Raw genomic sequence first — 26,522 nt, forward strand, 5'->3', positions numbered from 1 at the left:
GTAAGCGAACAGGAAATAATTCATAAAAATATTTATTTGTCCTAATTTATACAGTATATCACATGTCTTGGATTTCAGTTTATTTTGGGAGTTGCAGGTCACAAAATACAACTTTAGTGTGGAATTTTTTTTAGAATGTGGTATGCTTTTTCCTAACGTTAAAAGCCTCCTCGGCACTCTGCACTATATTTTCATTATTAAACTTATTTTTTTGTTTTCTTTTTTTTTAACTTTTTTCCTGTAAAAAAACAAAACAAAACTTTAAAACCGTTTTTGTTGTTTTTTTAATGGGGGGGGGGGGCGGGGCACTAAAGGGGGGTTAGGTGTTTTACTTACAGGGGCGTTTAATACTATATATTCTGAGGAGATACTGAATTATCCTCAAAGATTCTTTGTATCACTCTGTAATACAGTAGGCCAGCTTCCAGCTCCTTAACACAGTGAGCTGAAAACCGGCTCAGTGGCGGTCACAGCACTGTGATCACAGCGGTCAGGTATTACAGTGATCACTTTGCTGTGACCACCTAAATTGTAATTGTACTGCATGACAGGATTTTTCCGTCACCAGTCATTAAGGAACTGTCATTGGTCGGGAAGGGGGGTTAAAGGACTTAAAAACAGCAAGAGTGCATGTCTGCATAGTCATTGGCAGGGAACTTGATGCACCTGACACATCTTGCAACAACCAGAGAGGCTATAGTTCTGTATGCCCACTTCAGCTATCTCCTCACTATGTTAGAGGCACATTTGAACAATTTCGATGTTGGGTGAGCTCACTTCCCCTTGCAAGGCAGGTAAAGAAGATTAACTACACACTATATATAGAACTATATAGGCATTAATAAGCTTGTGCCATTATGATGGACACAGGTCAATTCTGCATGTCAATGCTGCATACTTGTGGCTCTTTGTTGCTATAGACAGTCAAGAGTCACAAGGTCAGCTGCTGCTCCATTATAACCCAGGAGCTAGCTAGCTCCACTCTCCCTCTCACTTCCTGGGTTTTTGTTCTTCAATACTTAAGCATGCCTATGACCAGCTAAAAGAGTAACATCACCCACATCTTTAAAATGACAAGAAATACACCTTTAGAAATGTTTAGTAATGGGAATGTACAAACGGCTACTTATAGATAATTGCAGGCTTTTTTTTTGTCTTTGTATACCTTGTATCTCTTTTCCTCCCTATTTTTTTTATCACAGTGGCCATTTTAACTAAGGGCAGATTAATATGTCTCCCCTGGAACTCTGGGACATGTGACCTTGCACATTTTCTCAGGGGAGGAAAATGCCTTTCCCCGAGATCACGTTGTGTGCCGCCCCAATGGGGCATAGAATATGTTATTAGGATTGTTAGTAAATGAGAATTTGTATAGATTGTTTCCCTATACCATTTCTATAGTCATTCTATATTTAGTTCCTATGTTGCCAGAAAAAGGTGCAAAGCTCCTTTACCTGAAAAGAAGCAGGAGGTAGAAACACAAAAGGCAGCTCGCCAAGCAGAGATGGCAGTTCACCAAGCAGAGATGGCAGCTCACCAAGCAGAGATGGAAGCTCGTCAAGCTCAAGGCAAAGCTCTCCAAGCACAAATGGCTGCTCAACAAGCAGAGGCGGATTCCCAAATAAAGATTCTGCAAATGGAAAGGGAGGAAGCAGCTGCCCTAGCGAGGCTGAAAGTCCTTGAACAAGCAATGGGACAAAGTACTAATTCAGACTGTCTTATCCCAGCAGAACTGGAAGACCCAGTTGAACGTACCAGTGAATATGTGCTAAAGCATAATGTTTGCAAAGATACAAAGTCATCGCCTGTATCTCTTAATAACAACACTGTTCTGACTCTCAACACAGAGACCTCTCAGCTCCAAATGCCTGAGCCTCCTCAAGTCTACAACACAAGTGCATCTACACAGCAAACTACATCAACTCCTGCCAAGAAGCTGAATTCATCATTTCTCTGAAAGAGAGGAACGGAAAGAATTGATCTTCCTCAGATCATTGAGTGCAATCAGTTGCCTAATGACAGGATGGGCGATAGGAATTCCACACCCCTGGTTCTGGTAAGACTACGCACCAGATTTCCTTCAACAGCTCGGACGAGCAGGAATCCACTGATGCGAACACCCAGGACAACGCACCTGATTCCTCAGGCATCACCCTAGTAACTTCACAAGCAGTGAACCTCTTGGGAAACTCATCTGAGTCTTCTACACCAGACATCGTGCAAGATGATTCTCCTCTTCATGAAGAAGCCATAGACCTGCTACCAAAGACTCAAGGTATGCTTTCTGAGACCAACCTTAGACACCATAAGACTCTCTCAAATAATGCTGTTATTGTGAAAGCCTTTCAACCTGGTGATCATGCCACAGGGTTTAACAAAACATCTCTAGCACAACAATGAGAGGTATTTGTGATAAGCAGGACATTGTTAAAAACAATCCTACTGCCAAGCTGAATTTATTCATCAAGAGTGATTAGATTACAGTTTCAAAGCTTACAGCCATCCTTACCCCAACTACTCTTCTCACCCAGAAGATTGGAACCCTGCCTGTTTCACATGGAGACTTTGCAGTTGGAGTTACATGAGAACCATGTTCTTCAGGTACTTACGTGCATCACACACATCCAGGGATGGACTTATTTGAAGTGCCTTCAGCCTGCCAAAGAGACTATCTTGTTTCTTCACTAAGGAACTTTACAAGTTGCCTCTCATGGAGTGACTTACTGCAGTTGAAAGACTGTTCCAGTGATCACGTCTACTATGCTGATAGTCATCAGACTTTATTTTATATTTGAACTTGTGCATATATGTTCATTCTTATTTTCAGGTCCAGAGGACAAGTTACAAGTTCATGTTATGAACTTTAATAGTTGTTGTTTATTGCATAACTACCGTCATGATTTAAATAGTGACATTTACAATGCCAGACGGGGAGTGTGCCGCCCCAATGGGGCATAGAATATGTTATTAGGATTGTTAGTAGATGAGAATTTATATAGATTGTTTCCCTATAACATTTCTATAGTCATTCTATATTTAGTTCCTATGTTGCCATCTAGTGGTCTTTCTTGGTATCAAACATGTTCTGTGTTCCCTTTGTGACGTATTTCCTCTTTATGTAAGCCCCACCCTTCTTCCTGAGTGCAGTACTTCCTGTGTCATGGCCACAGCTAACAGGCCACATGTAACTAGGACACATGTACTATACATAGTACGCTAGAAAAGGCATAATTTTTTGACCGCACAATACTATAACCATTCATCTGCTGTTCCTGTCATCTGCTGTAACCTTGATGTTCAGAATAAAGCACCCTTTTGAATGAATCGGTATTGGTGAGTTCAGCTATCTGACAAGGATTGTCCGCAGTGAGTATATCTGCTTATACAGGCCAGGCATAGAGGTCTCAGCAAGGGATATATTTCGCTATCACAACAATCGGAGTCAGAATACGTTGGATTACAGATTTCCCAGCAATGCACTGCTGGTGTAACGTTCCCAGGATGCAACATTCAGGGACATTACATCACTAATCCCCAAAAGGGCAGGACAGTGGAAAAACAATAATTGTAAGTAAATGAAAAATGTTTGCTTAACTAATGAATGTAAGATGAATTTCATATTAGCATGCAGAGCTGCATGTTGATGTAATTTTTAGTGAAATGGGGTTAAGGTCTGCATTAACATAAATAATATAGGTAATGCAAAACTCCTAGCTATAGTTTGTAATTATAAATGTACAGATATGTGCAAAAATAAGTACACCTCATTACAATTGTGTATCTTGGCATGATGACACCACATATCAATAACAAAGAACACCAGACGCTACACAAGTTCCACCTGCATACTCCCTAAAAAAGGTTCTAAAGTTTGACACCTAATCTGTTACACCAGATTCTAACTTGATACATTGGTGGTAAACAGAGTCTAACTTGATAAATAAGTGGTGCTAACCGTATGGGTGAACCTACCTTTTCTCTATGACAAATTAGGCTTTTGTTGTTAATTTAGATCATGAAAATGAATAACAACAATAAACATAAATGCAAAAACAACAGAGAAAGTCCAGGACATTGTCAGAGCCAAGCCAGAGGTCAGAAGCCACAGCGGGTAATCAGCCGAACCGAGACAAGGAAAACTGAGAGCAAGATGAACGTGGAAAAAAGGTGGGGTTTAGGAAACCAGGAGATCAGTCAACCAGAGCCAGGGTCATACACAGAGAACAATAGCAGCACATTTGGTTGATCAGAACAAACGCAAGTGCGGTGACTGAATGGACAAGTTGGAGGTTAAATAGTAAGCTGGTGTTAGCATCTGCAACTCTGAGACAGGAATTTGCCAGGAGTTTTTCCAGTAGTAGTAGAGTGCTGATTTTAACTGGTTTGAGCATAAGCGGGTGCCAAAGAGGAACAATGGTGGCAGAAACACTACAGAAGCACTTGAAGGGAATAAAATTCTGGCACAACCTTTCATATTAATCTCAAAATGTATACTTACTGAGAATATACTGCATGTTACTCTCAAAGACTTCTGCACTGTCTACACTTTTGCCTGGAACTATATCCACTTGACAGTTTAATATTCTTATGGAATGGTCAAATTAACTCTCAAAGTGACTCACTTGCTAGATTAAAAATGACAAAAACATTCTCCTTGCAAATGAAAAAAAGCATATTTACCTTTCCCAATCTCTTTAGCATCCTAAACACATCCAGGATTGTCATGCTTGGTCCCCCACTGTGTTCTGTCGTTCCACCTGCTGGCCCCTATGTCAGTATTGTGCCCAGTAATGACATGGAGAATGAAACCACCGAGTGGAGTGACAGCCAGTCATCTGACACACCTGGAAGTGTGTTGCTTACTAAAGATTATTTAACGACCACACCTTTTTAAGAGAGCGAGGATTGGTGGCAAAGAAAAGTGGGGCAGGTAGGGTTTACCTATTTTCTTTGAAAGGAAATTTGTTAGTTAAGTCTTAATGTAGTGAAAGAGTAATTTTGAAAATAACCAGGCAGCAATTTGACTCAGTAAGCAATGGTAACTCAAAATTGCCACACTTCAAGTATTCCAAAAGCCAAAATGTGTCTTCCTTTTTTTTGGATATAGTAGGGAATGTTTTGTATTTTGAGTCTTATTGGGGAAACTTCCCTTTACTTCCTGCCCTAAAAACTCAACAGGAAGTGAGAAGAAATCTCTCTAAACTTAGGAAAATTGTAACGCTCAGGTGCGGCGTTAAGGGCTGGCGTGGATCACAGCTTCGGTTAGTAAGAAAAGATTGGTTTCCTTTTACACAGTCCTTGGCAAACACAACCTGATATAATTATATGCAGACAAGATTCTATTTACGATGCTTAGTACTTTATTAAGTGAAGGTAGACAGGGATGAAGTTGGAGCAAATGGGTTTAGCAGAGTCACAGTTCTTATATGCAAACAGCTGAAGGTATTTAAGTTGATACTTGCAGTTTTAGGCAGTCTGAGGTGCTCTGCTGTCACCCAGTGGTGTTAGAAGAGAATTGCAGGTCTCCAATGAGAAGGGGTTCTATGAGTGGTGATATCTCAGAAGAGAGGCTGGAAGTGGGCAGGCCTATTGGAGAGGCTGGTCTCACCAGAGAAGAAGGGCACTGTCCGGCCCAATAGAGGTGGAAGCGAAGGGGCATTCGTCCGGCCCAATAGAGGAGAAAACGGAGGGGCTCTGTCTGGCCCAATAAGGATAGTGGGGAGGTTCAGCAGCGGAGGTATTTGCCTGGCGTCAGGCTCCTAGCACGAACGCCAGGCAAATGGCTCAGGTTTAAGTAGGGAAAAGAGGAGGAGCCGGGTGACATCGCCATTCGTGACGTCACCCGAACTCCGACGGAGCTGATCGAGATGCCGGAGCACGGTGGAGAGGTAAGAACGTTACAAAAATCCCCTTTTATTCTGTTGTCACCAGAACAAGCCTCTGGAACAAATGTGTAGGGGAAGGTTCCCTTTTTTTCTGGTCTAGTGACAACCCAAAATTTGGTATTTCACATCACCTCCTGTTTTGGTGACAGTGTTCACCAGGACAAATACGGTAGAGAGTGAATTTCCCAAACAGGAACTCAGACAGAAATAATAACAATAATAATAATAATAATAATAATGATAATAATAAACAACTGACAAACGCTAGCCAAAGCTAAAACAACATTCATAATCTTAAATTGTCATAACAGTACAGATTTACCTGTTCAGGTATTTGCCCTAAATAATTATATTCTCTCCCAGTCTGAGCAGAAATTCCAGCACAGTGTCAGGCTACAAGACCTATATAGAGGCTTATCTATTTGCAGACTGAGCTAATAACTGACAATCTTCTGTCATTTAACATGACCTTTAGTTTTCCATCATGTAATCCCAGGTGTACATTTTCATATGACAGCTTTTTGTGTCTGACATCAGTACTGTGCAGACAAAATGCCACCCTAGCATATTAAAGGCAAACCTCTCTAGTGATTGGCAACCCTTTTTATTTTCATATTTAATATGCTACAGAGCAGATACCTTATCATGCACTGGCAGAGTAGTAAGGAAATTGACTTAATAAAAACCAGGCCAACTAAAATGTCTGCTATATTGTTAATCACTATTCAAAGTCGGTTTTCTAAGGGACGTTATGAGGTGATTGTCAACATTATGTTTTCAGTTGGCCGTATCTATTTCTTGTGAGAAAGTTAACATCTGTTGATGTGTTTTCTAATTTGGCTTCAAGAAACATTAAAATGTAGCAAAATGTCCCAACTAAATAGCTTAAAACACTGAAAAGGACCGATTTAATAACAAACCTAAATACTGCACATTGGCAATAATCAGTAGTAGGGATCTGCCAGTTCTACAGCAGCTACAGATGTGCTCAGCATAAAACATTTTTAATGTTTACTTGGGCAACTATTATTCTCTATTGGGATGTGAACTACAATGATAACGGAAGATGGTAATTTTATAATCTGCTACAAACACACATAAAAAAAAAAACCCAAAGTCCTACTACAAGCAGAGAAAACAAATGGCCTTGCAGCTCCCAACTACCCCCACCCCTTCACCATGTATAATGCTAGTTAACTCTAGGGGTAAAGGAATAAGGTGCAATACTTGCCTTATTTCTTCCTCCAGCAGGCTTCCTCAATCGGTGCGACCAGTCCCAGAAAGCTTCTCCCCTAAGGGTCATATTACAATCTGGCCTTACAATCTCCGTATAATCAACTTTAGATTTACCAAAATCATGTAATATGAGAGTTGTATCTAGACAGACCAACCCCTGTACCACAAAGCTGTTGGTAGATCTAAAGGAGATTGTACAATCAGATTGTAATCTGTGTGATGTGCTTAAGGTGCTTTGGCCAGTGGTTGCAGCGACTGGAGGAGTGTGGGATAAGATAAGTATTGTGGGATACATATTGCAGTTTATGAATATTTAACCCTCACAGTGAGAGAGGCCCCACTGCAAGGATTATTATTTTATTTTTAACACACTTGCCTATTTTCTTTGCAAAAGAACACTACCTAGGACCTAACAAAGTCACATACTTTATGGATGTTTCAACTTCTCTATTTTAACACTGCAGCATTTTAACAAGGACAGCATACATCTGGCAAAGCCCCTGTTTTATGATCAGATAAAATGTTTTCCCTGCAGTGTGTTGCTGAGTTATGGCTGCCAAGGAAAAGATATCAGAAAAACAAATGTCAAGTTTCTGAACATGGTCCTGGCAAATAATAACAATGAACCTTACATAAACATGGACCAGTTATACATTAAAATGTTATGTTTTGAGGCCTATTCACATCGATGCACTGTGTTAAGGTGCATTAACACACGTTCACATGGTTAAATGCATTGCACCAAAGTAGTCCATTCATTTAGCTAGTCTTCAAATGAACTACAACAGACACTTAAATTGGGCATGGATCATTTTTTACAATGTAAGGCACAACAACAAATAATAATAACATAGGGTGTGCTGTGGTTCGCTGCAACATAAGTGTGTCGGACAGTATTAATTTTGTGTGTTGGGGTGCTGTTGAAAATAAATGCACTAAATCTAATGCTCTAATGCATGGTGTGTTCCAGTAATGTGCAAGGTAACCACAATGCATAGGTGTGAATGGGCCCCGACCTTTTGCAAAACTGTTTACTTGTGTCCTGTTTTATTTGCACTCAGCTAAAAACATTACCATATATGGGCGCTATGATTTCTGCCTTGTTTTTGTAGGTGCAAGCTCCAAGGCTGCCATTTCTTTTCTTGCATCACTAGTTTTTGGGTCACTGACCCCAAAAATTGATATGTACAGTACATATTGGTCCCAGGTCATTGACTTGCTGAGTAATAAAGTGTGAGAGATTCTCCCATGGCTGTCGTTTTGGGCCGCGGGCCGGCTTCCCCACACAGCGGTGTAACGACACTAGGAGACCGAGACGTCGGCCGGCGCTCTCGGCTCCTCCCCCAACAGAATCTCCTCCTCCTTAAAATGACGAGACTTGCAGTAGCTCGGCGTTCTAGTGTTGCGAACGTCGAGCCAGTGCAACTCGCCTACGACAGAACTCACCTGAACCTCCTACTCTGAGATCAATACCTCCCTAACTACAGCTCTTCACAGCCTCTGCTACCGATCGGGGATTACACTGGAACCCTTCTCTGCAAACCCTGCCTTGCCTCTCTGATCTACCTGGAAGCCGCATAGCTCGTGGAGTCTCCCCTGCAGCTCAGCTGTTGCCCTACAGTGGAAGTTAACCCTTCACCCAACCGCAAGTAACCTGCCTCAGTAGAGGTGATACTAAACAAGTGTCAGCAGAGGGGTTATCCTACATTGCTTCCTGCATTCTGTTTATAATTCATATTGACTTACCTGTTCTAGTCTGTACTTCATGCATAGAGACATAGAGCGTGTATATTAAACACATAGTGTCGCTGCACCCCATTGAGTGCGGACTGCTAGGGATAAGAGGGCTTCGCATAAATACCTAGTGGTGATTACCAGATCTGTGTGACCTAGCTATACCTGCACGAAGTATACATTGGCACCACTCTCATCTCCTGTGTTTGGCATATGATGTGATAGAGGGTTCCACCATCACTCCTACCCATACAGAGTGTGAAAGTGAACCCTCGACCTGAGCCAATCTAACACCAGGTGTGAGGCTAAAACCGCAGCTGTGATCCTACCGCTCCCCCTGGGCTGATCGTTACATGAAGTTAGGATAACATAGTTACATTAAAAAAAAAGACACAAGTCCATCAAGTTCAACCTTTGTGTGTGTGTCTGTTGTGCGTGCGTGCGTGTGTATAAGAGTCCCTGTGTGGTCTGGTATTTAAGTGTACCTGTACCCCTGTATGTTACAGTCTCTTAGGATGGTATCTAATTGATATTTACAATGACAGCCCTAAAGCTAGCACCTTAAAAAAATTAAAATAAAAACAAATAAAAAGCCCATATATTTCTATCTTGAGAGATTCTGAAATCAGAGAGCTGGGTGGAAAAAAAAAAAAAAGAAACACAACTGAACCAACAGGTCTGGATTAAAGTGTATGTAAGCCATAACAATTAACTTCTTGTGCTCCTTTTTTGTTTGCTAGTTATACCATTTTACGTATTTTGTTATATGTGTTCAATAAGTGCAAACATAGTTGTTGATCCTGCCACAATTGCAGTGTGCTGTGGTCCTAACACACTTCCTGCACCTAGGGAGACAATGCTGTTCCTCTATAGTGTACAGTCAATGAGTGTTTTCCACTTTTCCACTGACTTCTACCAGGTTTTCACTCATCCTACTCCTCTCAATACAGATAGGGAACCCTCTTCCGTACCTCATGTGGATGCTCTATTTGCTGTATACCCTCTATCTGACCTGTTGTCACCCCTTAGCCCACCTAAATGCACTTGTGCTTTTAGTTGTTTTAGGACCATGCATGTGAATATTGTGTCTCTCCAAGAAATACACTTTTCACGATTCTCATCTCCTAGATATTTTTTTGCCCAATCTCCCCATATTTACATGGCTGACACAGCTCACAATTGTAGAGAGGTCCTTATTGGCTTTAGACAATCTATAAATTTCAGCTGCCACTCATTCGAGACCCATCACGTAGATATTTAATTCTCATGGGACTTCACCATGACATTGAACAAACATTTTTTACTATGCTCCAAACATGGACCAAATTCCATTTTTACCCACCTTTTGTTCACAGTTGAGTCACACCAAAAAGGCATGGGGAGAGCTGTACACAACACCAATGTTTATTTTGCATGACAAAATAAGCCATAAACAAGCCAGGCTTTATTATTAAAAGGCTGCCTATTTAATTTTAAATATATCTCAGGCACTAAATTAGGCTAATACATGTATGTGGTCTCTATCCCAATTCATAGCGGACAGTATGGTCAAGTTTGGATGTCATTGCACAACTTGTAAAAAGCAAGGTCAACTTTCAAAGATACAATTAGGCATACAACTGCATGTCTTTATCAACCTATTCATTTTAATTCAAATGTGCAGCCAAACTGCAATCTGTAAGGATAATTAAGGAGAAGCAATGGCAGTTTTTATAGACAGATACTTGATACAATTAATGAAGGTTAAAATATGCACACTGCAATAAGTGCCATATGGCAAACTATTCTTTTGTGTATAAACTTGAAACCACTCCCTACGGTTAGCGGGCATCTCTCTTTACAGAAACACACATGAAAAGGTTATTTAACCCTTAACACATAAGAATGCTTACTGTCTGCAAAAGCATACTTAAAATTACAGAGGAAACTGCTGACATGTAGAGCATGAAGTGTTGTTTTGAAGGAGAATGTGTAATAATATCAAGACTAATGAGATTTGCAATATGTATGTGACAGGCAAGAAAGGAGGAATATAGAAAACAATACTTCATGAAAGAAAATGAGGGGGGAAATTAATTACATCCAATTGCACAATTTAAAAAGAAATGTGTGTGTGTGCGATATTGCATTTGCTGATCCATTGATTGGCTAAATGAGTCTTGGATTAACTTTTTGAAAATGAGATTGCAAAAATTAAATTTATAAAAAGGGGGGGGGGGGGGGAAACCAAAAAAACAGAAACACAGAAAATCTCACTAAAAAAAGTAATAAAATATTAGTAAAAATATTAAAGAAAAACTAAACTCTTACACAAATTTGCCTGTCTGCATTAAAATAAGTGTTTTAAATGTCTCATTTGTTATGTCAGGGAACAAATGCCCCACTACAACTAACACAGGCTGCCCCTGGCCACTAGCCTGCAGGTTAAGGCCATTAACTGTCTCAGTAGTAATCAGACAAACCCCTGGGTCAGACCATTAGCCCAGTCAAAGCACATACTTTGTAGTCCCCACGCTACAGTATAGACAGTCTAATCATCATCATCACGCGTTGGGACTGGATATACTGATTTCCCACTGAATTTATACACTGAGTATTAGTAAATGATATTGGATACAAGGGGATATAAGATGCTGTATGGGCTTATGCTCCTTTTTTAACGATTTTGTCTTTGGTGTAGTGTAAGGAAATTATATATGTTTTTTTTATATTATTCATTATATGTAAAATAAATTATATTTTTATACAAACAATCAATGTTGTAGTGGTATACCTCTCATAAACCCCTGTTACAAATGTATGTTACCTAAGGGGGAGAGATTACCCCAGGGGGCCGCTGTGCTAGCAATTCACAATTGTGTTGCTATAATCATCATCACTACTGATGAGCTTTGGTACAAACCCAGTTTGTCTGAGCTTTCCTAAGTCCTCTCAAAACTGTGACTCCCTTGCCACCCTCTACCCCATCCCTTCCTTTCGGTCCAATCATTTGCAGATAGGTGAATTTCCTGCCTAACTGCTAACACTGACTGGGTAGTAACAGATTTCAGCATACTTGGGTGAACTTGGTTTGCACCAACCATTACTTACAACCTCACCTCACATTATACCTTACACCAGGAGTAGCCAAACTCCGGCCTTCCAGCTGTGATGCAACTACAAATCCCATGAGGCATTGCAATATTCTCACAGCCACAGACATGACCCCCGGAGAGAGATGCATCATGGGATTCTTAGTTTCACCACAGCTGGAGGGCCGGAGTTTGGCTACCCCTGCCTTACACAGTGTATACAATGCTAAATACTCCCCATGCCCAATTTTGCACCTCAACCCTCAATGTCTGCAGTAAGTTCACTCTCAGCTCTCTCCCTCACTGTCTGTACTACATTCTCTGGCATCACCTACTATATGGTCTCTGGAACCCCCTCCCAAGCCTGGTGCGGTCCTCTCTCTCTAATCTATTGAACATATTGTAGTCTATGGAAGCTTCCCCAACCTACACTATGCTCTCTGGCAGGGTCATGCTCTGCCAACTCTGCCCCCATCGTCCACAATATAATGCTAAATATAGTTACAGATACATGTAGTAAGATAATATTCTTAACTAAATGATATGTCTTTTAAAATATAGTCTGATTGAGCAGTAATGCATACCATTGTGTTGAAGCACTCAATGGCCAATGCACATTTAAAAAATGCTATATGTTTTAAAAAAGGGAATATTTTTGCAAGCCAAGTAGAATGTTTCTATATAAATAGAGATAAGCTTTAATAATGTAACACACAGGTGTAAGTATTAAGAAATATTAGACACTGTGGTGTTATGTGTGGCATGACTAAAATAAGAAATGAGCGAGTTGGAAACTATGCAAGAATTCTATAATTGCTTCTTTACGCAGAAGGTATGATATTGGAAGCATCTGGAGTACACCGACACAGTAATTAACACAAAATGATTTTTAGCTAAATTAGCCTTTCAGTGTTTAGATAACATTTATACTTGCCTTGTTGGTTGACTTTATTCCAATAAACGTCTGTCCAAGAGGAACAGGTCGGAATCGTCCATCAAAGTAGAAAAGGCCAATATATGGATTGACATGAAGAAATGAAGCCACATCGAGGTAGTTTGGAAGAGTTGCAGATAGGCCCAGGATTCTTATCATACTCTGTGTGGATTCCACCTAAAACAGTAGCAAAAAGTATATTTTAAAAATGAAATGATATTCTATATCTGAGCACCATAATCATAATAACCAACAAGGATCTTTTATTGTTTCTGTTAGGTACACTGATACTAAATGAAAGCACACAGTTAAATATGTTTGCAGCATCCAAGATAATGTTTTACAGTAGATTATGACCCTCTTCACACATATTTCTCTGGATAGAGCATGGAAACCTATTCTAGCACAATACTTCAGTAGTGGAAAATGTTAATTCTATGCAGATTGCCCCCAGACAAGCACAGCATTTGTTAAGGGTGAACATTTTTTTCTTCTTCACACTAAGAATCCTGAAGAGGTTACTGGCTTCTTTTTGTTTGCATATTTAATGAATATTATTCAGATTTGTTAGCAATTTGTGAATTTATAATTTAGCTAGCACTTAGCTTTGATTTCTGCACAGAACCTAGCAGTGTCATACAGATTTGATACATAATCACTGACCATATGGTTTACTTAATTATGAAGTTTATTCATAGAAAATTTTCGACTCTGAATGGAACAATTATTTTAAATTCTACTGCTTGTCTAGAATAGATAATGTTTTCTTAAAAACATACATGGCCCTATAATAGAGGAAAGGAACAGAATAAGCTACAAGTTTGTGTGTGTGTGTCTCTTGTGCGTGCATGCCGTGTATAAGAGTCCCTGTGTGGTCTAGTATTTTAGTATACCTGTACCCCTCTATGTCACGGTCTCTTATGATGGTATCTAATTAATTTTTGAATGCATCAATGTTCTTTGCAGATGCCACTGCTTGTGGCGAGAGTTCCAAAATTTAACAGCTCTAACTGAAAAGAAGCCCCTACGCCCTTTGTGGATAAATATTTTTTCCACCAATTTTAGGTGGTGGCCTCTAGTCCATGTTACAGAGTTTACAGTAAAATGTTTAGTGCCGATGTTGACGTCACCGCCGAACATTTTGTACATCAAAATCCCCCCCTCTTAATCTCTTCACTTCCAGTGTGAACAAGTTTAAATTTAGCAACCTTGTCTCGTAGTCCTGATCCTCCAGCCCCTTAAATAGCTTGGTTGCTCTTCTCTAGCTAAAGTACATCTTTTCTGTGGACTGGTGACCAAAACTGAACCACATATTCAAGATGAGGCCAAACTGGTGATCTATAAAGTGGCAACATTATTGTTTTGTCTCTATAGTACATTCCCTTTTTAATACAAGACAGTACTCTGTCAGCTTTGTTTGCCGCAGCCTGGCATTGCAAGCTATTATTCATTTATGACCCCCATTTCATTTCTGAGTTCCCTAATGGAGTACCCATTAATGTGTATAAAGTGCATTAATTTACATTTCTTGACATTAAACCTCTATTGCCATGTAGTTGCCCACTCCCCTATTTTATTCAGGTCCACCTGCAATGTTAACCTTATGGCAGGCCCATGAAGCTCTTATGAGGGGCCATTGTATTAAAACCACCTCTGTTTTTAAGAAATAACACCTTTCGTTTACAGCAACTCAAACAAACCTTTCCTGATAAAGCCCTTGCATTATATAATTCTCCCTTTGCCTCTGTTTGTTACACAGGATTTTACTCGCTCCCTTTCCCTATCTCATGGGTACCCGGTAGGGTTGCCCACTTCCCCTGTTATCTGCCCTTGCAATAGAGCCCCTTATCATCCAACATCGCTGGCTTGTCATCATCTTAAGTTAAGCTGATTTGCCGATAATGTGTTGTTCACACTCACTTAGCCCCTTACCTTCCTCCCTAATTTGCAAAACCTTCTGTCATGTTTCGGGGACCTATCTGGCCTTGTGGTTAACTCTGCTAAACCAAATTTCTTAATATCTCTTTAATGCTCCCCTTTCTCCACACTTGTTTAACTACCATTAACTGTTTTTGTGGATGACAGGCACAGCGTGATTTTTACCATATTTGGTGGTCCCGCCCGGTTGCTTAGCAACAGTGGTCCCAAGTGTACAATATATTGTATACTCTCTTTCAACAACTGTTGCCCATGAATCCTTGTGATGCTTTGCTAAATTTATGACTTCCTAATCTTATTAAGCATTAATTCGCCTCAATGACACACGTACTGACAGCCACGAAACAGGTGACTGCAGGAGCTTGGCTCTCAGATACATTGTGCTTTCCATGGGATAAAAAAAGACTACAATAGGTCTTGGTTAATGAGAAACTTAAGGCTAAATTGCAAGAAATTATGCCCAAATTCCACAAGGTTTGGGAACCATGGGTCTGTAACTTCCTTACGCCTAATATTGATAGCTTCTTGAATTCTGACACAAATCATCTCTTCCTTTTTGTCTTGAAACAGTAGTATGTGATCCCTTGACCAATCTTTCTTTTCCCTCTTCCCCTTTTCTTTACTTTATCCTTTCTTTTGGCTTCTTTGTTTATTCTTAGCTTTCTGTTGTTCCCCTTTCTCTTCTATATGGTTTTACTGTTCTATCTTTCTTAATTTTGTATGTTTATTTGATAAAAGTTAATAAATATTTTTGATTTTTTAAATATTTTTGAGAAAAACACTGCAGTTTACTTATACAGCTGCTTTTCGTTTTTGCGCACTGTCTTATTTTACAGATGCACCTTATCCACTTTTTTCTTAAGTGAATAACATAAAATATTTAAACAAAGCTAGGTTGGCAACAAACATAAAAGCTGAAGTATTCTTATCCTAAATGTCTTGGTAAACATTTAAAATGCTGCCAACAACACACACATGTGAATAGGGCCCTAAAAGAGAGTCTTAGTCTCTCGATCTTTCTCTCGATCCCTCTCTCTCAATCTCCCCCCTCTCTCTCTCTCTCTCGATCTCCCCCTCTCTCTCTTGACCTTGCATAGAGGAGAACCTGAGAACCAGTTGGATGGGCTGGAAAATTCTGTATGATCTATTTTCACCTCATGTTTATCAACTATATCAAAGCTTGTTAAGTGAACAATCATACAATTATAGTTAAATACACAATTGTAGTAGAAATTAAACCTGCAAGTCTGATTTAAAAACTAAAGATTGGTAGTCAGTCCTTTCACATCATTAAAACAAATTACAAACTATATATTTAGCAGTAATTAGAAAACTGTACTTGAATACTCAATTTTGCAGAATTAAAAAATGAATACATCTGAAGTGTCATCTACATTACTACAGAAAATGTCAAGCACACAAGCAATTGTTGACTTCAACACAGGTAATTAGTCAACAACTTGTGATCATTTTATCATAATTACTACAGGAATAGTTCTCAAGCAACAGCTAAAACTACACACCAACTATTTTTTTTTCTCTCTGGACTTACAATTTAGTAGCCAGTTAAATAAAATAACTCGAGGACATTGGAAAAATGTGAATACCCAAATATTGTATTTAAACGTTTCCAATCTGGTATGCAATGCCTTATGCACAATGTTTTCTATGTGAGCCACTTTCTTTTTCTCAAGGTCGTTTAATAATGTAGTGCAAATAGCAGTAACCTGGGAAAAGGGCAAAAATTTGCAGCAACAAATTAAATTAGAGTTATGTATTGGTTGCAATATGTCACTGGCCTTCCCCATTACAATGTTTTTTGTTTTTTTTAGCAATATCTTTTACTGAAAGAATTTAAGCATAGTTACAGGTGCATTAATAAAACATAGTCATGTATCACAGAGTGAATTTTTGGGCTGTCCATTGCAATGGTTGAGATGTATCTAGGTAATCCATTTGATCACATAGTGGACAAGTCCCATAAAGCAAGACTAAAGCTCATCACGGAATACAGTAAAATGTAGAACATAGTGTAAAATTTAGAGATATACATAACAAACAATAGAATAGCGTAAATTATATAACCAGAGCTACCATGGTTAAGGAGGTTATTAATACAGTTCTCATATGAGTGTAGGAAATGCTTCAGCGGTAATTGAATGTAAAGCGTCCAAGATTACCACCCCTAGGGAGGGTCGATCAGATTGATCGCTATATCAATGAACGGCCAGTTGTGGCCAGAATAAATGAATGTAGGTCTGTTTTGTGGTTCACCAAAATATCTTTCTTACAATGTTTTTGAGGACAGACAGATATTTTACTGCACGTTATCTTGTTGAGGTATCTGCAAGTTGATGACCAGTCATGCTGCAGCAAATATGTACTAGGCTTTACAACCATAACAATTAAAGTTACCTCTATAAAAGAATAAGGCTGTACACAGACAGTGATAGAGAACCATGAAACTGAATTTTAAGCAACAATAACCTATGGAATTGATTAATAAAATGTCTCTGAAAACTTCCAGGTATTGCAGTCCTGACAAGATTGGTTTTTTTTCTTTTCCACATAAAATTCTGCAACATCACATTTATAATCACTGGGAGCATATATGCTTATCACCCAGGAAGAAAAATGTGTGTGCATATAATTTTTGCAATTCATGTCTGCCTGATGCATTCCACAAAACTGGAGGTTATAAACCTAGATTTATTATTTCCAGACACCCCTTGACAATAAAACATTTTCAGGGACACCAAAATAATTTAATGAAACAACTTTGGGATTAAAACCTTGAAATACAAAAATGAATACTTTGGAAACTATTATGTTACATCTAAGCTTTATTACAAGTGATTTGGCACCCAGTGGATCAACCTTTCTAAATCCTGTATTATAGAATAAATAAAATTGCAGACCGTAAGTCTCCTGTTACACCTAGGCGTCAGTGTTTCCATGCATACCGTATGGCACGTTTTGTTTAAGCGTACCATCTACAGTGGTTAGTGCAGTTTTGCACATTTTTACGCATTTACAAAGCGTTTGTTTTTTTTAGCATGTACATTTTTTTGGGTTATAACAAGAAATTAGGTCATGCAGACAACCTGAATCACTCAGGGATACAGAGTGGTTACATTGATAAGCAAATGAAGTTACATTGTCGTATCTACATGGACATGGACCAGAAGATGCATACGATACAGGGTAACTATCGGTATAACATGAATTACAAGCATCAAAACTCAACAGAGCAGAACGAACCAATAAACCGAGGGTGTAGAAATATATGAACTTGTCAAGGAGAGAGTTTGGGGGGTATCTTGGGCTGGGACTTCTTTGCACAGTGGAGTGTTCTATAGAAGAGGCTTAATAAAGAAATGACCAGTGTAAAAAGGTTACAATCAGGGTCATGTAGTGTTTAATGTACGGGTCTACCAAGGTCGAGCGTTGGGGGTCATGTGCGAAATGGTTTATGTGAGAACTAGTGCGTTGGAGGGAATGTTAAAGGACACCCAGGGGTCCCAGATGCTGTTGAAAGGTGTCATCCTGAAGAAGATAGGAAGGGAAGCACCATGTCATGGGCAGGGAAGGAATGTCCAGCCTTTGTCGAATAAGGGATACTGGAGAATGGTCAGATATAACCATGGTTTTTGATGACAGCAGAATGTAATTTTGGAAGTAGATTAGGTGAAGCTGGAAGAAGGTCAATACGTGACATGTGAAAAGTGGGCAAAATCTTGTCCCAATGGATGCAAGTGTCTCCAAGATCACTGCTGATAATGAAAGAGCTGAAGGGTTTGTCTCTACTAGATGAGGAGGAAGATGGAGTGGATGATGTGGTATGTATCGAGCCAGATTAATCTTCCAAGGGGGAGGGCACAGCATTGAAGTTGCCTCCGACTATACAGTATTTAGAAGTCGAAGGTTGGTTAAGTAAACATAGCAGAGAGTTGTAAAATGGTTTGTTATCAATTTTGGGACCGTAGATATTCTTTATATCCATAGTTGTAGAGCCGATTTGTAAGGTGGAGCATCAACCCTCCAATGGATCAAATACATTTTACAGCAAGGAGCAGGGCAGGGATTTACGGACAAGAGTAATGACTTCAGCTGAGCAGCCCATCACAGGAACCCCAATGGCCTTGCCAACCCAGGAATGTTGCAGATGGGCAATATCAATTGTTGGAAGCTGGGTTTTCTGAAGAAGAGTTATGTCTGTTTTAAGTTTCTTAAGATGTCAAATAATCTGTTTACTATTAGGGGATTATAGTCATTTCACGTACCACATGGTTATTTTCAAGGTGGATCCCATATGAAAAGTTGGTTCATATGGAATGAATGAAAAGCTTTTGAGAGGATGGGTGTAATTGAGTGTCCCAGAGCTCCATATACATCTAAAATAGTGAGTCCCGGATGGAAAGCTCAGAGGGGGGCAGAGTATACCTCCAGACACTTTTGGCGCCTACTCCGCCAACACTCACTGTTGGACTCATGGCGGGTGCTTCACCGCTCGGAGAAACGCCACACCTTCTACTTCGCAGTACACCACACACACACTAGGATTGATTACCTCCTAGTGAATACACAGACTTTGAGGAATATGACAAATGCAGATATAGGGGTTATCTCCTGGTCCAACCATGCCCCCATTGACATAACACTACGTTTAGATCCTTCCAAAATCAAAATATGTCACTGGGGGATAAATGAGAGTCTTCCTAAAGAGGAACCTTCCAAACAGGACTTAAACGCTTTGGACTCTTATTTTCAACTCAATGGGGGCTCGGTCTCACATACTTCAACATACTTCAACCTTATGAAAAGCACACAAAGCCACTATTCGGGGACACTGTATTGCCTTGACATCTAAAATTAGAAAAGACAGACAAGCGACCACGAACCGCTTGAAGGAGGAGATAGTGGGATTGGAAAGGCGGCTGGCCACTAACCCTTCCAAATCTCTTCTTCGGCAAGTGATCAAGACTAGAGCGCACCTTCACCATTTACAGCTCCATAAAGTAGAACTATCAGTGACATATCTAAAACAACGTTACTATGAGAAGGGGGGCAAAGCACACACTTTACTAGCTCGTAAACTGCAGGCACACTGAGCTATGGGAAGGTTGACTTCCATAAGAGGTAAAGGCAGTACATTGCAATATCACCCAGAAGTGATGGCTAATGTTTTTCGAGACTATTATAGGGATCTTTATAACCTATCCGAACCGGCGTTTACCAACACTGATGGGCTGTTAACCACCCGCATTCAGAACTATCTGAATGAGAGTGCTTTGCCTCGTATTTCACAGGAAGCCATGCTAGAATTGAAAGCGGATATTACCCAAAAGGAAGTACGGACACTGTCTGTGCTCTTCCTACAGGTAAATCGCTGGGTCCAGATGTTTTTACCTATCTATATTACAAAGCATACATAGATACACTTCTCCCCCATATGACAGACCTATACAATGGGTTCCTACACGGAGCCACCATACCACACACGTTTTTGTCATCACATATCACTGTATTCCCGAAACCGGATAAAGATAATAGGCTCGAACTATAGACCCATAGCCCTTCTCAACTCTGACTTTAAGATCTTTACTAAAATCCTGGCCAACAGACTTGCTACACATCTGCCTGCAATTATCAAACATGATCAAGCAGGATTTGTGCTTAATAGGCAAGCAGGGGATAACACATGCAGACTTATAGCCTTAATCAATATAGTAAATGCAGAAAAAATGGAAGCCCTACTTGTCAGTTTAGACGCCAAAAAGGCCTTTGATAGGCTAGGCTGGCCCTTCCTTCATGCGACACTGGCCCATGTGGGAATTAGCGGCCCCTTTGCACAAGCAGTACGGGCCTTATACACTACCCCCTCGGCCTCTATTAAACTTCAATTGGCTATGTCAGCGCCTTTCCAGATACGCAATGGAACGAGGCAAGGTTGCCCCTTATCTCCTCTCTTGTTTACCTTATGCATTGAACCTCTGGTGGCCCACATTCATAAGGCCCAAGATATAACGGGGATACTGATGGGCAAACAGGAGTTTGTTTGTGGATGATGTCATTCTCACAGTGACGAAACCCTTACTGTCATTGCCAAATTTGCAGGAAGCACTCCATCGCTATTCGATGGTGTCCGGGTACAAACTAAATACAAGTAAAACCTAAGTACTACCGTTAAACATCTCCCATAGGACCCTGGCCTCATTACTAGCCTATTTTCCATATAACTGGAAGAGTGATACTCTGAAATATCTGGGCATTTACCTTACTCCTAAATCAAACTCCCTTTATGCAGCCAATTATAAACCATTGTTTCAGTCCCTACAGTCGCAGCTGAAGAGGTGGCAATCTTTAAAGTTGTCCTTTACGGGTAGACTTACCTCAATAAAAATGACCTTGCTCCCTAGGCTGCTATACCACTTTAGTACCTTACTGGTCAAAATCCTAGCCTCGGACCTAAGGTCCTTTCAAAGTGATTTCAGCGAATATTGTATGCTGCGAAAGCGAAAGTGGGACAGACACTACCACATTTATTACATTATTACTATGCAGCTCAACTACGTGCTATACCAGCTCTTACGAGGTGTGATCCTCCTACTAGCTGGGCTGAGATAGGAGGGGCTGTGTAGCGTTCCTACCTCTCCTCCAGCTTCCGGCAACACGAGCGGCTCCGTCGGAGCTCGGGTGATGTCACAAACGGTGATGTCACCGGACTCCTCCCCCTGTTTCTATGTAAACCACCAGAGTAATTTGCCTGGCGTTCGTGCTAGGAGCCTGACACCAGGCAAATAGCTCCAGCAGCAGACCGCCATTACCCCACACTATTGGGCCGGACAGAGCCCCGACAGCCACTCGACTATTGGGCCTGACAGAGCCCCTCCGACATCCCACCTTTTGGGTCGGACAGAGCCCCTCCTCTCAGGCTGTCTTAGTCTCTCCACAGCCCTGCCCTCAGTCAGCCTACTCTGCAGGCAGATCTCCATCCCTGCATCAGCTCTACATAGGAGACCTGCAATTCCCTCCGGAATCCACTGGGTGGCAGCAACACCATAAGACCCATTCACAGCAAGTACCCTTACCTTACTACAAACTGTTATCTGTGTGAATTGCTAATACATCTAAATTACCCCAGATGCTCCCATTTAAGACTGTGTATTATCAGGATAAATAAAAACCACTTGCTCCCTAAATTTTCTGGGTCTTCCTATCTGATACCTGTCTAAGTTAAAGAGAACTGTTATAACACATACATAGGCATCCAAAGCTGTGATCCACACCAGCCACTACAGCAACACTCCTTAACCCTTACAGATAGCACAAACCACTCCTATCAATAGGAGTAAGATGGATCCATCGGATGTAGTTAACCACATGGGTGCGTTCAATCAGAGACTTGACACACTTTCACAGATGGTCTCAGACCTCTCAACGGAGAATCGGACTCTCAGATCATATGTCACTGATAACCTCCCGACTCGGATAGCCCACCCCGACACCCCAAAACCTAAAATAAGCCCGCCAGACATCTTTTCGGGGGATAGGAGAAACTACAGGGAATACATCAACGCCTGTAAACTGTTGTTTGACATGAAGCCACGTACTTATGCCACCGACAGAACAAAAGTATGCACCGCCATATCCTACCTTAGAGGGGAACCCCGAGCCTGGGCTAACACTTTCATAGAGAAAGATGATCCAATCCTAAACTCATTCAGTGATTTCAGTGCCGCCATGGATCTTCTATACGATGACCCCAGCAAGCAGATCTCCGCTGCGTCTGCCTTACGTGCTCTGAGACAGGGCAAGCACCCTGTTGAAGATTACATCACCCAATTTAAACGGTGGGCCACCGAGTCCGAGTGGAACAGTGTCACCCTAAAAAAATCAGTTCCGGCTCGGCCTATCAGAGACCCTGAAGGATGAGCTAGCCCGTACAGAAATGCCCTCTACATTGGATGCTCTCATACAGCTCAGCATATCCATCGATAGAAGACTGCGGGAACGGAAAGCCGAGACCTGTTACAAAGAGACTTCTTTATTACAGGCTGAGTCACTGTCCCCAGCGGAAGTCAAATTGGTACCCAGGGCATACCATGACTTTGCTGATGTTTTCAGAAAGAAGAATGCAGAGCTGCTACCCCCGCATAGACCATACGATTGTCCGATTGAGTTGCTCCCATGCAGTAAAATTCCTTTCGGGCATATATATCCGTTATCACAGCCCGAATTGGGCCATCTAAAGGAGTATCTAGACGAAAATTTGAAGAAAGGTTTCATAAGGCCGTCCACCTCACCCGCAGCAGCTGGCATGTTTTTTGTCCGGAACAAGGATCAAAGCCTGCGTTCCATCATCGATTATAAAGAATTGAACAAAATCACTGTGAAAAACAGGTACCCCCTTCCTCTCATCCCAGTATCTCGTCATGCCCTTTGGCCTGTGCAACGCTCCTGCCACTTTCCAGTTCTTCGTGAACGACATTTTCAGGGATCTCCTCGATGTTTGTTTAGTCGTTTATCTGGACGACATCCTCATATACTCCGACATCGCAGATTATTTTATACGTCAAATTATAGAAGTGTACTTTCGAATCCAACACCATCGCATTCCTGGGCTACATCATTTCTGAGAAAGGCATACAGATGGATCCCGGAAAGATTGATTGCATCCAAAAATGGCCCAGACCCCAGAATAGGAAGGCACTTCAAAGATTCCTATGATTCGCACATTTTTATCGCAAGTTCATCAAAAATTTCTCCTCAATTGTAGAACCACTAACCCAACTAACGAGTATCCACACAAGCTACTCATGGAACACACAAACTCAGGAGGCCTTCGACACCCTGAAATGTCGGTTCACTACTGCACCCATCCTACGGTTACCAGACCCTAACCTACAGTACATCTTGGAGGTTGATGCCTCCCATCTGGCCCTGGGGGCTATCCTATCCCAAAAATTGTCCATTGATGGACCACTATACCCTGTGGCCTACCATTCTCGATCCCTTACTCCCGCAGAGATCAATTACCTTGGAGACACCTACTCGAGGGTACCGCACTGCCCTTTATAGTGTACTCGGACCATCAAAACCTTCAATACATCCAGCGAAGCAAAACGCTCTCTTCCAGACAGATACGCTGGGCTCTCTTCTTCGACAGATTCCACTTTGTCATCACCTACCGACCTGGTTCGAAGAATGGAAAGGCTGATTCCCTATCTCACCTGGAAGAACCCCGATGTTCATCTGGCACGAATTCCCAAATCATCCCACAGCAGAAAATCTTATGCACCATCTTGACCCTTAAAAAGGAATTGCAGCAGGCCATAACCTCAGAGAACCCTCCACTGGAGTTAGAGGCCGATGAAGAGGGGTTGCTCTACAATAATCGGCTGTACGCCCCGACTCATCTGCACCATTGTATTCTCCGACTTGCTCATGACGCACCCCTAGCTGGGCACCCCGGCATCACCAGGACCCTGGATCTCCTTCGCCATCACTTGTGGTGGCCAAAGATGGAGGAGACTGTAAGGGAGTACATGACGTCCTGCGAGACTTGTGCCCGTTCTAAACACGAATCCCGGCCAACTTTCGGTCTCCTCACAAGTCTTCCTATACCCGAAAAACCATGGGAGGCCCTTTCACTTAACTTTATCGTTATGTTGCCCCGCTCACAATCCTAGTCGACTACCTTACTAAAATTGCTCACTTCGTGCCGCTCACGAAACTGCCAACCTCCAAAGAAACTGCTGAGATCTTGACACAGCATGTCTTCAAACTCCATGGAATCCCTTCCAGGATTGTGTTGGATCGAGGATCGCAGTTCGTTTCCAGATTCTGGAAAGCTCTCTGCTGTCTAGAGCAATATATCCGTTGTTACTGCACACATCTACAAAACAACTGGCAGGAGTTACTTCCCCTAGCCGAGTTTGCATATAACAACAATACCAGTTCTACCACAGGTTGTTCACCTTTCTATGCTAACTACGGTTTCCATCCCACCTTCATCCCTCAGGAGATTCCTACCAACAACCCGGCGGCTGAAGATTATGTCAACACCCTAAAAGGAGCTTCTTCCTCATCTACGGGACAATATCACTAGAGCCGAGGGTAGGCAGAAGGCCTACTACGACCTTCATAGGAGAACTCCGCCTGCATACAAGAACAGTGATTTAGTATAGCTATCCACCAAACATCTTAACCTGCAGACGCCATCACGCAAATTTTGTGGATTATTCATTGGTCCTTTTCCCATCCACTCAGTGATCAACCCGGCAGCAGTGAGGCTGGCACTGCCATCAACACTATGGGGTTGATTTACTAACCTTATAAACACACCACGAACATGTATACACCTCTGTAGTGTGTTCCCTCCCAGCATGATCTATGGGTGGAATCTAAACACCTTTGTAGTGTGTACACACCCAGCAGGTGTGTTGTGCAAAGCCAAGCATGAATTTGCAAGGTTATGTTGTGTAAATTAGCTCTATGTTGTGTTGCTTGCGTTGATGAATGCAGGAATGTAAATGCATGAGCTAACCATTTTTGTCTAAACTGTGAAGCAGCATTATATATGCATCATGTACATGATTTTTCCATATATGGCATTAGTGGAAATATGCTTTTAGAGACTTTTTGGTTGATAAATACATTTTGCTGTGTGAAAATCACACGCACCTGGTGCGTGCGTGTGTTTAGGTTAGTAAATCACCCCCTATGTGTTCATCCGACTTTTCACATCTCCCCGATCAAGCCCTACCGTCCCAACAACTTCCCCGGTCAGGTTCCGGTCCCCCTGCCGCCGGTTGAGGTTAACGGCCAGGAGGAATACGAAGTCGGGCAGATCCTGGACTCCCGTCTACATAGAAACTGTTTACAGTATTTGATCCGTTGGAAGAACTACGGTCCGCAGGACGACTCCTGGGAACCCGCCTCCGAGGTTCATGCCCCCACGGCTTGTCCGGCTGTTCCATTCTCTCAATCCTGACAGGCCTGATCCCTTGGCCCCCAGGAGGGGTCCCTCGGGGGGGTCCTGTAGCGTTCCTACCTCTCCTCCAGCTTCCGGCAACACGAGCGGCTCCGTCGGAGCTCGGGTGATGTCACGAACGGTGACATCGCCAGACTCCTCCCCCTGTTTCTATTTAAACCACCGGAGTCATTTGGCTGAAGCCACAGGCTGTGGCTTCAGCCAATGCATCCTAACGCCTTGCTGTGGTCTTGTCCGATACAAAACCCTCGCTGTAAATTACTATCCTCTATGGCTCTTCTGATGGATATATGGAACAAAGTCAAGATTTCCCTATGCTTGACGGCAACCCGTTCGTCCCTGACATCTTTTATACTGAATCCCAAACTGTCATCTGGCATGTCGCGTGACTGGTTAGAAATGTGGCAGGTCAACGGTTTGTTTCATATTAGAGATCTGCTAGACAAAGTGTCTCTTAAACTGTTACCCTATGAACAGCTGCGGGAAAGGCACAGCCTTCCCTCACGTGCGCTTTACTCATACTACAGATCAAGCACTTTGTGCAATCACTTTACACTACATGTTAAACCTACCATTCCCACATTTATCGAAATCTGAAAAAAAAAATAGCCATGCATGTACTGATGGCGGCTAGATGTTTGATATTGTTACAATGGAAAAGAAAACTTCCACCATCTAGAACTGATCTGTATGCCCATGTTAAAGAAGTCCAGTCCATGGAATATCTG

General features: G+C 41.6%; 1 protein-coding gene across 1 annotated transcript in view; it reads right to left on the bottom strand.

Moving 5' to 3' along the window:
- The window catches only part of ASCC3 (activating signal cointegrator 1 complex subunit 3), a 560,609-nt gene that overhangs the window by 330,830 nt on the left and 203,257 nt on the right, over positions 1-26,522 (bottom strand). Inside the window, exon 12 of the mRNA XM_018564087.1 lies at positions 12,861-13,037. Coding sequence (XP_018419589.1) covers positions 12,861-13,037 — 177 coding nt within the window. The remainder of the gene's footprint in view (positions 1-12,860; positions 13,038-26,522) is intronic.

This window comes from Nanorana parkeri, unplaced genomic scaffold, assembly GCF_000935625.1.
Source record: "Nanorana parkeri isolate BGI_ZX_2015 unplaced genomic scaffold, ASM93562v1 scaffold723, whole genome shotgun sequence".
Lineage (NCBI taxonomy): Eukaryota > Metazoa > Chordata > Amphibia > Anura > Dicroglossidae > Nanorana > Nanorana parkeri.